We start from the raw sequence: 17161 nt of genomic DNA on the forward strand, positions 1-17161 counted from the left end.
TGGTTCTCAACATTGTTAATGCCATGACAATGTGACACGTGCTGTTCAAATACACCATCAGATGTCTTGTGCCAGTCTGCTATTTTCTGAGAACCAATTAGCCAGACCCTGTTCTGGGCACTGAGACTAAAGAAACGATGGACAAGACAAAGACCCTGCCCTAGACTCTAGTAGGGCTTCTTATCTGCAGGGGCTTATTACATCCTGGCAGAGGAGACAATGAACAAGTGAACAAAACAAGCAAAAAATTAAAAATAAAATTTCAGGTTATCAGTAGAGGCCAAGAAGAATAGTGGAACAGGATAAGGGACAGAAAAGATGAGAAGTAGTCAGGGAAGGCTCTCTGAGACAAGCAGACCTCAATAAAGTGATGCTATATAGAGCATTCCAGTCTGAGGTCATGGGCCTGACATGTCTGAGAAAGAACAGGAGGTCCAGAGTGGAGTGAGAAAGGCGGAGAGGGGCAGGACCTGAAATACCACGAAGGGCCCCTGAGGGCACGGCCAGGGCTCCGAGTTCTATGATAAGTGGGGTGGGAAGCCACCAGAGCAGCTCTGTCCATACGGAGCAAGTCTCAAGTGTGAGCCATGTACGTGGCTCTAAATTTTCAAGTACTGTCATTTAAAAAAGTAAAGAGAAAGATATGAAATCAGCTTTAATAATATGTTACTTAACCCACTAAATCCAAAACTGCAACATGTAATCAATATAAAACATTATTAATGAGATACTTTCCATTCTCCTTTTATGTCAGGTATTTAAAATCCATCATGTACTTTCTACTGCAGCACACGTATGTCTGAACTAGCCACAGTCCAAGGGCTCCGTGTGCATGGGTACCTGTGGGTTGTGGCTCCCTCCCTGGCAGCACTGCAGGGTTCTGGGCAGGGAACATGACAAGGCGGGGGGAAGCAGGATTAGGCTTTATGGCATGTGACTCAGATTCAGTTAATTCTACTGCTCTAGGAAACTTAAACACATACATGAATGCTTCATACTCAGGTAGGTTATGGAGAAGGCAATGGCACCCCACTCCAGTACTCTTGCCTGGAAAATCCCATGGATGGAGGAGCCTGGTAGGCTGCAGTCCATGAGATCACTAAGAGTCAGACACCACTGAAGCGACTTCACTTTCACTTTTCACTTTCATGCATTGGAGAAGGAAATGGCAGCCCACTCCAGTGTTCTTGCCTGGAGAATCCCAGGGACAGAGGAGCTCGGTGGGCTACCGTCTATGGGGTCGCGCAGAGTCGGACATGACTGAAGCGACTCAGCAGCAGCAGCAGCAGGTGGGTTAAAAAAACACTTTACCTCCATTTTCTTTTGGTTTCATTGTTATACTCATGGCTCTGATTTATCAGAGTGAAACTTTAATTTTAGTAACATATACTTATTACAAAAGTCAAATAATATGAAAATATATAAAGTAAAAAGTGAGGATTTCATCTAATTCTTCCCCCGAAAGCAGCAGTTTAATGTATATCCTTCTAGATTTTTAAAACATATATACTATAATGTAAATGTGGTATGTATATTTATCCTTTTAGGAAAAAATAGGTTCAAACTAATCCATACTGTTCTGAAGCCACCTCTTCTCAGCTTAGTAATATTATGGTCATCTTTTTAATACCCGTGGTCCTTTAAATAGGGACAAGCTGAGAGTTGACAGTTCCTCCATGGATAGCAACTTTATATGAAAAAAAGTAAGAGGCAAAAGGACAACCTAGTCATAGAGATTCCTAAAATTATTAAAATGTCCCGGGAGGCCAGCCCTAGTCCCCTAATTTAATAAATGTTTCTGACCATGGATAGATTTATAATGTCTCTGAGTTCTTATAAAATAGAAATAATAATACTGCCTACCTGGTCAGGGTAATTGTGGCAAACAAATGAAACGAAATATGTAGACTGCTTAAGCACAATAATGAGGACAGGGTAGATACTCAGTGCATAATTACAAAAATAAGTATTGTTACTTTTGCTTTTAGGAAAAGAAGATCAGATTATGTGAAAGCAGAAATTTTGAAAACAGAAAACCACTTGTCAACATAGCCTTCAGCCAGAAGTAAAAATACAAAAACAGGAGAGAAGCACAGGGGAAGAATGGGAAAGGCAGCCGCCTCTAACTGTCCCAACTGAACGCTCCTCAAAGGAGGGGATGTCGGTCCCCGGTGGACATACATCCAAGGAGGGAGATACCTTGGAATCTGTACCTGCACCTCTTCCACACCTGGTCTCACCTCTGGACGGAGAAACCTACGCCTCTCCATAGGCAGTGACTCCAAGGACACCTTAAAAATGCAGGGGAGAGCTCATTTCCTCAACCTAGGAGCCTTTCTCTGAAAAATCTGACTCAGGAGTAACGTGTACAGAAGAGCTGCCCTTCCTAACATCACTGAAAACACCCCCTCCCTCAGCACAAGGAAATCACGGTGGCAGGGACAGCCACCGGGAGACAGTAACCTGGTCTTTGATGAGCTCCACTGCAGAGTCCTCAAGATCCAGCTCATAGCACAACCTCATGAAAAGCGGCCCAAACTTGTACTCTCCCAAAGTGATGTTCCTGTTCTCTGCATGGTACCTGGTAATCAAAATAATTCAGTGAGCCAAACAGTGGGACTTGGGAAAAGGACAGGCAAACTGTGGCACGCATTCTGCTAGGTGCTGGGGATGCAGCAAAGAGTGCAGTCCTCTCACAGTCTGGAGGGGAAAGCGCAGAATTAAAGATGATCAGAAAATCCTGGAAAGCAGGAAAGCAGAAGTATATTAGGCATTTAAATAAACAAACAAGGTTCATGAGAGTCCCACCACATACTCTGAAGTTAAAAGAAGTAAAATACAGATTGTAATCATTCTCTCAAATTTACCAGCAACCTGCTAGGACTGAGTGTGAGCATATGTCAGGGACTAGCAGGGGTCCTGCATCTGTAAGCCCATCAGGATGGCCCCGTCTCTTTCTGTGCTCCTGGAGAGGAACAAGGAAAAGAGTGGGGTGATGCTCCATCTCCCTCATGTCTGGCTTTGCCCCCATATAGGAGAGCAACAACAAATGGATGCATTTTTTAATCCAGACCTATCTCTCCTTTTTTCTTGGCTCAGGGAAAGGTATATGTGAACCATAATCACCTAGCCAAACAAATTAAATTTGAAATTTTAGTTTTAGAAGACAGCTAATTTCAAAGACAGTGATGTTTTATATGTACGTGGCCTGGGATTTCTACAGGTAGCCAGTCTGCCGGTTAGAACTGCAGAACTGAAAATTGTTCACATATCTCTCCTTTCAATAACCAACTCTTTCTGCTTTAGACACCAGGAAGACAATTTGGTGACAAAACAAGTAACTCATGATTACACGTAAATCAGATTTTAGGAAGATTCATTCATTATGTGACTGAATCCCAGACGCCATGGGCAGAAGCTCTGATTTTAACAGACAGAGAATTTTTTAACCTTCTGCTGAAATCACGGAGGAAAGTCATAATAGCATTATGGATAGTCCCTTCTAAACATATATAGTACCAAAGAGAATGATGAATGTACCTTTAAAGATACATTTCATAATCCAATTATAAAAGTTATAAAAATACTCATTGTTTCATTTATAGTTGTTATGAATCAACTTATCATAGCAAAACATTAGGGGTTTCCCCAATGGCTTAGCAGGTAGAGAATCCACCTGCAATGTGGGAGACACAGGAAATGTGGGTTCAGTCCCTGGGTCAGGAAGACCCCCTGGAGGAGGAAACGGCAACCCACTCCAGTGTTCTCACCTGGAGAATCCCATGGACAGAGGAGCCCGATAAGCTCCAATCTACAGGGTCGCAAAGAGCCTGACACAGCTGAGCAACTAGGGACACAATGCACATTAAAACATCAAGCTGTATACCTTAAAATGTAAATTCATATATGTCATCTGAACCTCAAGAAAGCTAGAGGAAAGAAGAAATGAATATTAAAAGGCAGTATAATTAGTGATTAAGGTTTTAGGCTCTTGCTTCCAAAATAACAGTTCACATCCCAGCTGTTCTACCTACTGTGTCACTATGAGCAAATTAATTAACCACATTGTACCTCAGTTTCCTCATCTGTAAAATGGAGATAAGAAAAGGACTCAAAGAGTTTTTGTGAGGATCAAATGAGATGATATGCCTGGCACATAGGAAGTCTTCCACATACATTACCTCTTACAAAATGTAAGGCATGCTGAAGAAAATATCTTTAAATAATCAATGTATTTCAGTAAATAGTCTCAAGAGAGATGTGTATCAGATTAACAACAAAACTAAAATGAAAATTTTCCCAACTTAAATGACATTCACACTAATGAAAGTGCTAGAAAGTCACAGAGGTAATATGTCACCTCCTCTTGACAAGAGACATTCAATTTCGAGGATCTAAAATCCCCTATAGACCAAACAGCATGTGGTCAAAACCAGGAGGAGATTCAGTTGCTCCTTGTTTTTGGCTCAATAAAGAGCTTAAGTTGCAGCTCATTGCTCTTCTTCCCCAACGAGGGGCAGCCTGTCTCAGAAAGAAAGAAAATAGGTTGGTGAGGTGGTGGACCAACCACCGCCCCCCAACCCGCCCCCTGCAACACATCCAACTGTCCACAGATAGAGGGAAAGGACAGCAACTGGGCAGAGAGTTACTAGCATCAATAAACAAAAACAAGAGTGGAAAGAGTGTTTAGAATGTTACCTTATTTTGTTGCTCTTGTAAACATCTGATAGCTTTGGCTAGTAAAAAGAAAACTGATAGTAAAAGGAGCCAGAGGGTCTCAAATGATTCAACTTTATGAAACTGAAATAGCAGATTTAGGTTTGCAGATACAGTGTGACTATGAATTAGCATAATCCCTTTTGGAAAATAATCTGGCAGTCTATATTGACAAGCTTTAAAAGGTTCATGTCCTCTGGTCCCCGAAAGAAAAGTTTTACACGTAGAGTTTGCTCATCATAGTACTATTTATCCTGGTGAAAAATCAGAAATGATTTAGACATTCAACAGTAGGGGCACAGTTAATTAAAATACCTAACCTATAATGGACTAGTGTATAGTCATGAAAATATGATTCCTAGAGTGTTAACAAGCAAAAACATTTATGCTGCAATGCCAACTAGCGAACAAAATATCATGTTATATACACAGTAATAGCCACAACTATGTAAAATAAACCCTACCAAAACTGCAAAATCTTTGCATAAAAAAAAAGATTGGTGGGAAAACATATCAAAATATTAACAGTGGTTTCTTGGATGTGTTAGACAGGCCCCAAGGATGGCTGCCATCAACTCCTCATGCATATGGCTCCATCCATCCACAGGTAGAATCGTTTCCCTTTCCCCATAAATCAGGGGTGGCTAACTCGCCCTGACCAGGAGAATGGGGTGGAGCGAAAATATGTGCCAGCCTTGGGCAGCTCTGCAGGCCTGCAGCAGTGTGCTAGTGCCTCTCCGGCTGGACTTGAGTACTGCGGGGCAGGGGCCGGGGCGGGCGTAGGGACCCTGATGCATCGGAAGTGCCACTGAAGCCTTCTTGGACCTCCCAGCTCAGCCCACGGCATCTGACTGCAGTGCACAGGTGACTTCAGCTGATACTGTAAGAACTGCCCAGCTGAGCCCAGCCGCAGTTCCTGATTCACGGAATTGTGAGAAATAATAAGTGGTCATTTTAAGTCATTAAGTTCTGTTGTGGTTGGTTATGCAGGAGGAGACAATCAAAACCACAGAATGTGTAATATATTTCTTGTGTTTTTAAAATTTTCAATCAAATTTGTGTAATTCATGTCTCTTATAGACAAGTTTGAGAAATCAGAAAAGTATACATTTAAACAAACAATATCTATAATGTATAATTTCCAAAGAACCATGGTTAACCTAGGGTGTATATTCTTCTATCTACAAGGAACTCGTATTTTTCTCTGTACAGTACAAGTGCAGGTCCGTGTACAGAAATGTATCTTTAAAGAATGGTGAAAAGAAGCAATGAATCAGTTTTAGAAATAAAGCCTGTTGGTTTGGCGACATCCTGCTCCCAGAAGACACCTTTGCTGGGTTTCCTAAGAGTAGACTGTGATCACACATGAGTTCCTTCTGACATGGGAAAGCCTGATGAGGGATCAGAGACAGTAAAGAGACCTAAGCCCGGAGTAGCGAGGCTAGTCAGCAGTCCACTGAAGTGTCCAAGTGAGAGGAGTGAGGCCTGAACTAAGACATGGGTAATGGGGACAGAGAGAGGAAGGCTGGGATGCGAGACACCAGGCAGTGGACACAGGAGAGCAGATGAGACCAGGGGAAAGAAAGACTGGTCAGTATGAGAACAAACATAGCAAGAAAAGGTCTGTGTACACGGAATGTGAAGACTAGAGAACATGTGAGTGGACTCAGTGAGTAGTGAGGCTGGTGATCTCCTGGGGTGTAAATTATCTGCTTTTCCATCTTTAGCACCTGGCACGTAGTAGGAACCTAATAAGTTTTGTTAAATGAATGAATTTAAACATGTGGTGCTCAGGGCAGGCACCTGGACAAGAGACTTGGAAGTCGCCAGTGTAGAGGTAGGTGATAGCTGCAATCTTCCAGGTGTATGCGATTGCTCAGGAAAGGGAGACAGTGGGAAGAGAAAAGGCGGGCAGTATTCTAAGGAAGTGCCTCACCTGTAAATGACATGTTTAGCCAGCTCCACGTCGTCCCGGGATGCACACAAATGAAGTAGGGTTCTCAACTCCTCTTTCAGGATGAGCTTATTCTGGGTCAGTTTCTCTTCCAGGTTTCTCAAATAGGTTTCTGGAAGAAAGCACAGTGTAGAGGTGGCTATCACTTGGCTGACTTGGACTGTTCAGGAGTCTGACCTCAGGGAGGAGGGGAGGCCGGAAGCCAGCCCCTTGCAGAGGCCACCGAGCGGGGCTCACGGCCACGCAGCTCCATCACTGGCTGGTCTTGAGCATCAGAGATGGTGTGTGAAAGAGCACATCTGTGTCACAGGGCGCAGGCCCAGGCCTCACTCCAGACTCCCTGCACAGTCTCTGGGAGCGGGAGCACAGGAATGTGCATTTTTCACTACCTGGGTGATGCTTATGTAAAGTTTGAGAACTAATGTCCGAAGAGGCTTAGTCCAGAGAGCTCTATCTACAGGTGACCCATGAGGGGAAAAAAAGTAACCAAGATATCCAAACCATCAGTTGGTCGGGTACCTAGCAGGAAAACTGAAAGGAAAATGTGGAGATGAGTCACCCCACAGTGGAGGACTCCCACGATTCAGGAGCACCTCACATCGCTTCCACTTGATTCAGCTTCACCACTGTTTCATTCCTCCTGGTCCCTCTCTAATCAGTTGTTAGAAAGTGTGCCACGGTACTGTGTAATGCAGAGGGCAAACCTGTCCGCTAACAGCAGAAAACCGTCTTCTAGTGACCGAATCGTTTCAAGGTGATCACTGTCTATGTATCTGAAACTACTGTGGAGACAAACACCAACAGGAAGCGCTGCTTCTTGGCATGAGGAGGCACTGTATTCTTGGCAGAATGTGGGGTGAGAGGCAGGCACCAAGCAAGCATCTGCTTTCCAGAAGGCAGGGCTGTTCTCACTATCAGAAGCTGCCAAGAAAAGTCTACAGGATTTGTTCCAAGGCGCAGAGCTCTGAAGGAATGCTGCCTGAAGGACTGGCGGGATATACCTTAAAACACAAAATTGGGAAGCTGAAGTAGATATTGCTTTCGATTTACTAGAAAAAAAGGCCCCCTAGGTTTGGGTTAGTGCAGTAGACTCTCCAATCTTTATTTGCAGGATCTTGTAATGGCTAAAGGTTTTAGAATTGGGAAGACTTGGGCTGAAATCTCCCAGGTAGCACCAGTGGTAAATAACCCACCTGCCAATGCAGGAGACTTAAGAGACATGGGTTTGATCTCTGGGTCGGTAAGATCCCCTGGAAGAGAACATGGCAAGCCACTCCAGTATTCTTGCCTGGAGGATCCCATGGACAGAGGAGCCTGGTGAGGCGCATGGGGTCGCAAACTGTCGGACACAACTGAGGCAACTTAGCATGAACGCATGTGTGGGCTGGAATCTAGGCTTTGCCATTTGCATGCTATGGGGAGGTTTGGAGAGGCCTGTGTGTGAGACTTGATTCATGTGTAAAGTGAAGATCATGATGCTGACCTCATGGGATCATCCTGAGATAATGCAAGTAAAGTAAAGCCCTTATCACAGGGCCCAGCATGTAGTAACTGCCAGGAAATCACAGAGGTTATTGTTCTTCTTTCATTCTTCAGTCACGATTTATTCTATTAAATATTTCTAAACAATTTCCAACCTAAAAAGATTTTAATGGATGACTTTACATCTTGTTACTTCTCAATATGTCCAAAATTTCAGCAAATGTAATTTGTATTTTAGAACAACCAATAAGATTTAGGTGCTTATTGTATATTCGTATTCAGAGGTATCCTTCTTTGTGTGAGAGACACAGAGAAGGATAAGGTATGGTTCCTGACCTGAAAGAGCTTAGAATCTATTTGAAAAGACAAGATATATTTGCATAAAGGTATCTGAAAACAGTGACAGAGCAGGTGACACGTGACAGTATAAACATAACAGGAAAGAAGAGAGAGATCAAGCAGCAGAAAGAGACCAGGTGTGGTGGAAGCAGAGAAGCGGCAGAGCAGGGACGGGGCTGGGGAGAGTCGGCAGAGCGGACGGAGTCTGGCATCGCTCGTGCGGGAGTCAGCCTGAGACACGGCACGGAACTGCGGGGGAAAGGTGGTGAGAGGAGAACGTGACTAGACTAACGGGAGATTACACTGAATTCTAGAAAGGGCGAGATCAACTATGGAGGAGCTAGGAACCTGGGGGGAAGGGGGACGTTTGTACGTGATGTGGTCTATAAGACAGTAAGTACCACTGTGGGTTCTCATAAAGATGAAATGTGGATAGGACTTTATCTGTAAATACCTGACAGTGGAGTAGAGTGGCACTCATGATGTTAATTGCCTTTCAGAACAGATGCGTGACCATCACAGCCTTAGAAAGATTATGACAGCTGAGTAGCAACTAGACTGTGACATGAAGCCCTAACTGCACACTTCACAGAGCTCCAGACGACCTGGAGTAGGCAGCAAAGACTGAAGTCAAATCTAGATTGAGTCTACTAAAGTGGAGACTCAATTCTGTCACTCTTTATCTTCTTGCTCTGTAGATGATTTTGTGTAACAGTATGGCTAGCAAAGTAGTGAAGGAAGACTGGTTTCTGGAGGGCTGGACTGTAGAGGTGGGAGCAAGTGTTCATTAGGTGCTCACAACATCCCACAGTGAGAAGGAGGAAAGCTGAAAAAGTCAACAGAACATACAAAAGAGTTATTAAAAAAAGAGAGGGGTCTTACTCTGTTTATAAAAGAATTTGAATTACTGGGGAAAACTCAATGTGCAGGAGAAGAGGAAATGAATGCAACAAGATTTCTCAGATGCTGAAAGGGAACAGGGCCAGGGATGGTGGTGGTGTTTTTAGCTCTTTACAATAGAAAGTTTCAAACATACCTAAAAGCAGAGAGAAATCACCTCCCACATGTCCATCACCCAGCCATAGCAATCATCAGTGTTTTGCGAATTTTTTAAAGAAACCTGTTTTAGACTACTGATTCTTTCAGCACAGACTGGAAAATATGAAAATACATCATACATTTTCTGTTTCATTTGATTTATCTATAGATATGTATGTGTGTACTAGAGACACAAGGCAAATTGTAGTTTTTACTGAGGGTGGCATCAAAAGTGTGAAAGCCAGTCATGTGGCGCAGTTCTCCGACTTTACTGTGCAGACGAATCGGTTGGGGCCCAAGGTTTGGCGTTCCTATCCCTCTCTTACTTGCTGCTCACCCTTGAACCTAACTTTGAGAGGCACTGATCTGGAGGCTGGATGCAGCACTAGCTTCAGCGTTTCTCTGGGATCCTGGCTGAAGGGGTAAGAGGAGAATGGTGAAATAAAATACGCACATAGAGGCAGACTAGGAACTAAGAATAAACCATCTCAATTTCTTTTGAAATACAAAATCATTGACAGAGAGACTGAATAGGGATAAAGACAGAGGAAAGTTGAATGACAGATCAATGAAAGAATTTAATAGATTTGATTACCTTTGGTGCCAGGAAGATTACATGCAACAGCCACCTTCTTACGTTGAAATTCCTTTAATTTCACAATACTGTCTGTAAGTAGGTATCTTTTAGCTAAAAATCAGAGAAAGTAAAATCATTTTGACTATTGTATACTTAGCAAATAACGTGTAGAGTTTGACTGTCTCTTTCTAATAATTGATCTGATCTTCACTTAGTATAAATGATCTAAACTGGTACAATTATAAGTCACCCTCATAGGGAGAAAAAAATTTCCAAACTACCAGAGAATGCAAATCCTCCACGAGTCTTGTCTGTGTGTGTGAAAGGAGCTAATGATTGTGTATGGGGACAGGAGACAAGAATCTGGACTCCAAAAGACAGATAACAAAACAGATTTGGTTTAAACAGGTAGAAGCATATAGGATAAAAGTACCTATAGTGTGACCACTGGAATTCCCAGTATTGTCATTTTCCAAATGAGGAGCTGTGACCTCTCAGATCTGAACTCTCAGTATCCACTAGATACATCAGGATTCAGTCATCACAACTTAGCAGAAGTGAAGAGTTTGGGAAACATTATTTCTTTAAGATGCTGGCTTATGCATGAATTGGAGCATGGCCAAAGAATCGTCCACTATACGAACTCTGTGTCCAACAATAACACTGTAACAACAAAAATTGCTGCTGATTTCTATAAAGGTGAGCAGTGGTTACAGCAAGACTGCCTTCTGTTCAACCCTTCCTCTGCCAGTTTCTTCGAGCCTTGGGCAAATTACTTAGCGTCCTCCGTTGTTAATGAGGGCTTCCCTGGTGGCTCAGAGGGTAAAGCAGCTGCCCACAATGCGGGAGACCCGTGTTCGATCCCTGGGGGTCGGGAAGATCCCCTGGAGAAGGAAATGACAACCCACTCCAGTACTCTTGCCTGGAAAATCCCATGGACGGAGAAGCCTGGTTAGGCTACCGTCCATGGGGTCACAAAGAGTCGGACACGACCGAACGACTTCACTTTCTTTCTTTCGTTAATGAAGAGAACAGTACCTCTCTCACTAGGTGGTATGAGGAGAAGAGGAAAGAATGTATGTAAAATGTAGTAAAGCCTGACACAAAGTTTTAGATCTTTTATTATCATTCGCCAGCATTGTCAAATTTAATCATTTCCACAAAGATATCAAGGGATAATTCTGTAAATAAAGAAAGCTGCTCAGAGTCTTTCAGATTGTTAGTTAGAGCTGGACTCTATAGTCTTAGACCTCCTCCCATCCCAGACTCTACAGAACAGTAGGCCCAAGGCGGAGGGGGTGTTCCCGGGAAGCAGCACAGCTCCATCCAAGGGAATATTACAGCCCCAGGGTCAAGACCCCAGCCCAGCCGTCCTTTGATTCCCTGGGACACGGGTGTCTACGACAGGCAGAGACCACCACTGCACCCAGGAGCAGAGGGCGAGGGCATGCTCGGTTGCTCTCGGCCAGAGAGTGACTGGGGCGCTGTTATTTCTCCAAAGAGATGCCCACTGAAGTGTAAAGCTCCCTTCTGTCCCACCCATCCCCTACTTCAAGGCCCGAGGCCGCGGATACCTCCGAGAGGGCAGAGGCAGCAGGTAGAACCAGAGCCTCCCACCCAGGGATACACCAAACTCCGCAGCGCCTGCAGCACAAGGACTTGCTTCGGGGGCCTAAAGGCAGCCGCCATGCTGTTCCGGGCCGCACCAAGTGTGGGAGCCGGGGAGGGGGCGGAGCGTCGACCGTGACCCCACCCCTTCCTCTGCCCGCCTCCCCCGGATCAGCATTCCTTTTGGTATGCTCCAAGATGGCGGCCTCCGTGGTGCGGCGTGGGGTCGTCCTGGCGCGGAATGTGTTGCTGCCTCAGCTCTCTCTGGCAGGTTAGTGACTGCTTCTTCCGTGGGGCTGCTTCTTTAGGTCCCCTGAGAACTCTGTTCCCTGAGTAAAAGGAGTAATAGACTTCTAAGGAAAGAAGAAACCACTGGAGGTGTTTGGTACCACAGAAAGGGGAGGCAAGGTCCCTGACCCATCTCCCTCCCCGAAATAGTAAGTGTTTTCTTATCCAGAGGTGTGAGGAGCAGAGCAAGTTCTGGTATGAGAACTTCTGCGGCTGATTTCCGCGTTTATGTGTTCGGGTGGTGGTCTTTTTGCTGCCCCTGAGAAGCCCAAATGTGACCCCCTCGCCCTCCCTGGGGCTGTGAAATTTCTCTCGCTGTTGTGTTTTTAGAGGGGCGTCATAAACGTTCCGGAGAAGGCGATGGCACCCCACTCCAGTACTCTTGCCGGGAAAATCCCGTGGACGGAGGAGCGTGGTGGGCTGCAGTCCATGGGGTCGCGAAGAGTCGGACACGACTGAGCGACTTCAGTTACACTTTTCACTTTCACGCATTGGAGAAGGAAATGGCAACCTACTCCAGTGTTCTTGCCTGGAGAATCCCAGGGACGGGGGAGGCTGGTGGGCTGCCGTCTGTGGGGTCGCACAGAGTTGGACACGACTGAAGCGACTTAGCAGCAGCAGCAGCAGCAGCAGCAGCATAAACGTTCTCAACACCTGACGCGTGGCCAGACCCTGGTTTTCACTGGGTGGATGAATTTCTCATTACTAATCTCACTTTACCTGATGACCTTGGGCGCAGTTTGGTTGACCTTTCTTCCCCGAAGTTTTCCATTCAAACAGTAAATGCTAATAGTTTTGAAATACTTTGATATCTGGGTGAATGATGCCTCACGCAAAACCTGTTTAAAGGACCTGCTGATGAAGACATTGGGAAAAACTTTTTTTTTTAATTTACAGAAGCTAAATCCTGACAAGTGTATCTGATTATGTGATTCGGCTACAGTAATCACCATTGGTTTTTCCAATGCCTCCTATCGACTCTTTCTAACGTCCTCCTCTAGCCCCTGTTGAAAAGAAACACATACAGTTTTTCTCCACAGATCTTTAAATATCAACGTGAAACCTTATCATTGGCCACCAGAAGTTTTCTGAGGATTAGCTGGTTGACCTAGCTAATGAAAATGTTTCTTGCCACACTTTAGGTGAAGTAGTCTGCCCAGTACTTGGCTTCTCAGTAAGCATTAGGGTTGTAGCTGTTTACTAGTGTGTTCACTTAGGGTTGTTACTAAATGCTTTTCAATTTAAACAAGACCTTGTATTGTTAATCAGGGGAAGTATCATAGTTGCTTGGAATGTTTGGGACCAGTCATTGTAACCAGGGAATGGACGTTAAATAAAGGTGAATTGAGAGAATTTCCAGTTACCGTTTTGACCTAAGATTGAAACGGTGAACTTGAAACTTGTGATCGGTTACACCTGTGCTATCCCTCTGTCCTGGCCATGAGCTGTAAGTGGCTATTTCATTTAGTTTAAATTTAAAAATTCTTTTCCTTAGTCACATTGCTGGTGGTGGTTTAGTCGCTAAGTTGTGTCCGACTTGCAACCTGATGGACTGTAGGCTCCTCTGTCCATGGGATTCTCCAGGAAAGAATACTGGAGTGGGTGCAAGGGAAGCCCAACATTAGCTACATTTTAAGTGCTCAGTAGGCACCTGTGGCTAGTGGCCACTGTAGTGGCTAGCTCCTTTATTGCAGAAAGTTATATTGCACAGGCACTGGGTTAGACCACAGATGAAAGGAGTCTTGAAATCAGAAACTGGAGGCTGTAAGGCAAGTAATATAAGATGTTACTGTTTGGTCAGTAAGTTGTGTCCAACTCTTTTGCAAACCTGTGGACTGTAGCCTACCAGGTTCTTCTGTCAATGGGATTTCCCAGGGAAGAAAAATGGAACGAGTTGCCATTTCCTTCTCCAGGGGATCTTCCCAACCTAGGGATCAAACCTGTGTCTTCTGCATTGGCAGGCTGATTCTTTACCACAGAGCCACCAGGGAAGCCCCAAAATAAAATGCAGCCCCCAAATAAAATAGTACATTATTGACCTCTGGGGGTTTGAGAATGCTGATAAGGAGCTTTACTTTAAGTCGTCAAAACATCTTAAACCATTACAGGATAAAAGAGGAAAAAATTCAAACACACTCATGACAAATTGGTATTTGGAATATGTTGGAACTTCCATCAGTTCTCTGTACAACAGATAAAGGCAACAAAAATAATCAACAGGATGGAAGCAAGATTTATTGAGGTAAACCAAAAAAGGGGTTTCAATATAAGAAGAGGCTAGAGAAGGAAACTTGTTGAGCACTTACTACATAGTGCACATTAGGCAAAGCACTTACTATTGTATATGTCCTTGTTTAAATTATGATACAATATTTCCCCATTTTACATATGAAGGAAAATGCTAAGAGGCCTGGTGTAACTTGTCTAGATTTTCATAATATTTATGGAAGGCTAGGATTCACGTTTAGATTTTGTGACTCTAAAGCCTATCTGTTCACTATCACATTGCTTCCCTTTGGATGGGAAACATGTTTGGAGACATTTTACCAAAAGCCAAATTAACTATACAAAAAACAAGCTTTTTATCAATAAGTATTTACTAAGCTCCAAAATCCTGGTCTTTGGAGGCAGAATTAAGTGAGGAAATATTCATTTTTCAGTGGATAGTTATCTTTGAATATTGTTGCTCTAAAATTTGACTGCCTATAGGGTAAGCAGGTTCAAGATGGGTTTATCTGCTTGGGTGGCATAGTTAGAGTGGAGTTAAATGGTCTGAGAGAGCTAAACTTGTGAGGCTGATAACATCCTATCCCATTGCTATTTCAGTATTGTCTGAGGGTCAAAATCATCATCACCTGGGAACTTTCAGAAATGCAGATTCTCTGTTCCCGCCCCAGGCATGCTGAATCAGAATCTTCTTTTAATCAAGATTCATATGCACAATAAAGTTGGAGAAGCTGATCTAGGTTTTCCATTTTCATTGTCCACTCAACGTTCTTCCTGACTTCATAGAAATTCTTTCTGGTTTTAATGTTAATATACAGACCTCTCAACTACCAACTATCTTAGAAAGATGGATATCCTGATTTAAAAGGTTTACAGAAAATCGAATGTCTGTCTTAAGGTATAGTAATTTACTATTGCTGCTGTAACAAATCACCACAAATTTGATGGCTTGAAACAACATAGACTTACTGTTCGGTATGTCAGAAGTCTGGTACAGAGTCTTACTGTGCTAAAATCAATCAGGGTTTTGAAAGGGATGTATTCCCTTCAGGAATCTTTAGGGGTGAATCTGTTTTTTCTAGCCTTTTCCATCTTCTGGAGACCACTGCATTCCTTGGCTGATGGCCCCTTTCTCAAACGTCTTCAAAGTGAGCAGTGGCAAGTCAGGTCCTTCTCGTATCACTCTGCCCTTCATGCACCACACTAACAAAGTGTCTCCCTCTTCTACTTTTTAAGGACCTGTGATTACTTTGAATCTACCTGGGGACTTCCTTGGCCATCTAGTGGTTAAGACTGTGCTTTCAGTGCATGGGGCACAGGTTCAATCCCTGGTTGGGGAACTAAGATCCCACATGCCCCGAGGTGTGGCTAAAAAAACAAAGCATTGAGTCCACCTGTATAACCCTGGACAGTCTCCTCACTTAAGATCAGCTGATGTGCTGACCTTAATTCGATGTTGTTGTTGTTTAGTTGCTAAGTCATGTCCAACTCTTTTGCAACCCCATGGACTGCGAACCACCAGGCTCCTCTGTCCGTGGAATTTCCCAAGCAAGAATACTGGAATGGGTTGCCTTTTCCTTCTTCAGGGCATCTTCCTGATCTGGGGATTGAATTCTCTCATCTGCTGCCTTGCAGGCGGATTCTTTCTGCTGAGCCACCTGAGAAGCAATCTTAATTCCTTCTGTCACCTTAATCCCCCTTTGCCATGTACCCCAACATTCACAGGTTCTGGGGATTAGGACATGGATGTTTTTGGGGGAGACATTCTGCCTACAACACTGGATAACTCATTACTGTGTTTGCCGCTGGTTTCTATTAGGAAAATTTTCCACTTGCCAAGTTTAAATTCTTTATCCTTATACCCATTTCCTTTCATTCTGTCCTCAATGGAGATAGAAAATGATGTGTGCCTAGTTGCTCAGACAAGAATACTGGAGTGGGTTGCCATACCCTCCTCCAGGGGATCTTCCCAACTCAGGGATCAAACCCAGGTCTCCCACATTGCAGGTGGATTATTTACCATCTGAGCCACCAGGGATGGTAGGCAAACAGTTAAAATTCATATATTTGAAAGTTACTGGGCTTATCTTTCGTAAATTTACTAGTCCTGATTTATTTTGTTTCAGTTATCTGATGCCCTTGAACAGCCACACACAGGACATTCTGGGACTACTGTCTCCCCACCATCATCTCCCTGCTTTATGTCTCCCAGTACCAAAATCATGAACATAGTTCTAGATAACTGTTTTTTCTGACTTTAGAATAAGGAGGGCTGATGTCTTATGCTAGAATAAAACATATGTTAGGAGAAGAAATGGAGAATAAGTAAGAAAATGTAATAATAGGTAGAGAATATATAAGTCATTGGTGTCCTGGAATATATTGCTTAACAGTTCCCTCCTTGGGCTTTCTTTGGCCTCTCTTCTTTTCACAGCTATTTATAAGGCCTCCTCAGACAACCATTTTGCCTTTTTGCATTTCTTTTTCTCGGGGATGTTCTTGATCAGTGTCCTGGAATATATTGCTTAACAGTCCCCTCCTTGGGCTTTCTTTGGCCTCTCTTCTTTTCACAGCTATTTGTAAGGCCTCCTCAGACAACCATTTTGCCTTTTTGCATTTCTTTTTCTCGGGGATGAACCTCCATCCATAGTTCTTCAGGCACTCTGTCTAACAGATCTAATCCCTTGAATCTATTTGTCACTTCCACTGTAAAATCGTAAGGGATTTGATTCAGATCATACCCGAATGGTCTAGTGGTTTTTCCTACTTTCTTCAGTTTAAGTCTGTTGAACTTCAATTTAAGGCCTTACAAATAGCTGTGAAGAGAAGAGAAGTGAAAGGCAAAGAAGAAAGAAAGATATACCCATTTGAATGTAGAGTTCCAAAGAATAGCAAGGAGAGATAAGAAAGCCTTCCTCAGTGATCAGTGCAAA

General features: G+C 43.6%; 2 protein-coding genes across 3 annotated transcripts in view; one reads left to right on the forward strand and one right to left on the reverse strand.

Moving 5' to 3' along the window:
- Positions 1-11795, reverse strand: part of PTCD2 (pentatricopeptide repeat domain 2) — a 31526-nt gene extending 19731 nt beyond the window's left edge. The window contains exons 1-4 of the mRNA XM_068990593.1: positions 11681-11795; positions 10125-10217; positions 6653-6782; positions 2464-2581 (exon numbers count right to left, since the gene is read on the reverse strand). Of these exons, the coding sequence (XP_068846694.1) occupies positions 2464-2581; positions 6653-6782; positions 10125-10217; positions 11681-11795 (456 nt within the window). The remainder of the gene's footprint in view (positions 1-2463; positions 2582-6652; positions 6783-10124; positions 10218-11680) is intronic.
- Positions 11796-11912: 117 nt separating this feature from the next.
- The window catches only part of MRPS27 (mitochondrial ribosomal protein S27), a 102690-nt gene continuing 97441 nt past the window's right edge, over positions 11913-17161 (forward strand). Inside the window, exon 1 of one of the 2 annotated variants that reach the window (XM_068990567.1) lies at positions 11913-11985. In XM_068990567.1, the coding sequence (XP_068846668.1) occupies positions 11913-11985 (73 nt within the window). The remainder of the gene's footprint in view (positions 11986-17161) is intronic. The other variant, XM_068990568.1, reaches the window with a different exon arrangement.

The sequence above is a fragment of the Capricornis sumatraensis genome, chromosome 18 (genome assembly GCF_032405125.1).
Source record: "Capricornis sumatraensis isolate serow.1 chromosome 18, serow.2, whole genome shotgun sequence".
NCBI lineage: Eukaryota > Metazoa > Chordata > Mammalia > Artiodactyla > Bovidae > Capricornis > Capricornis sumatraensis.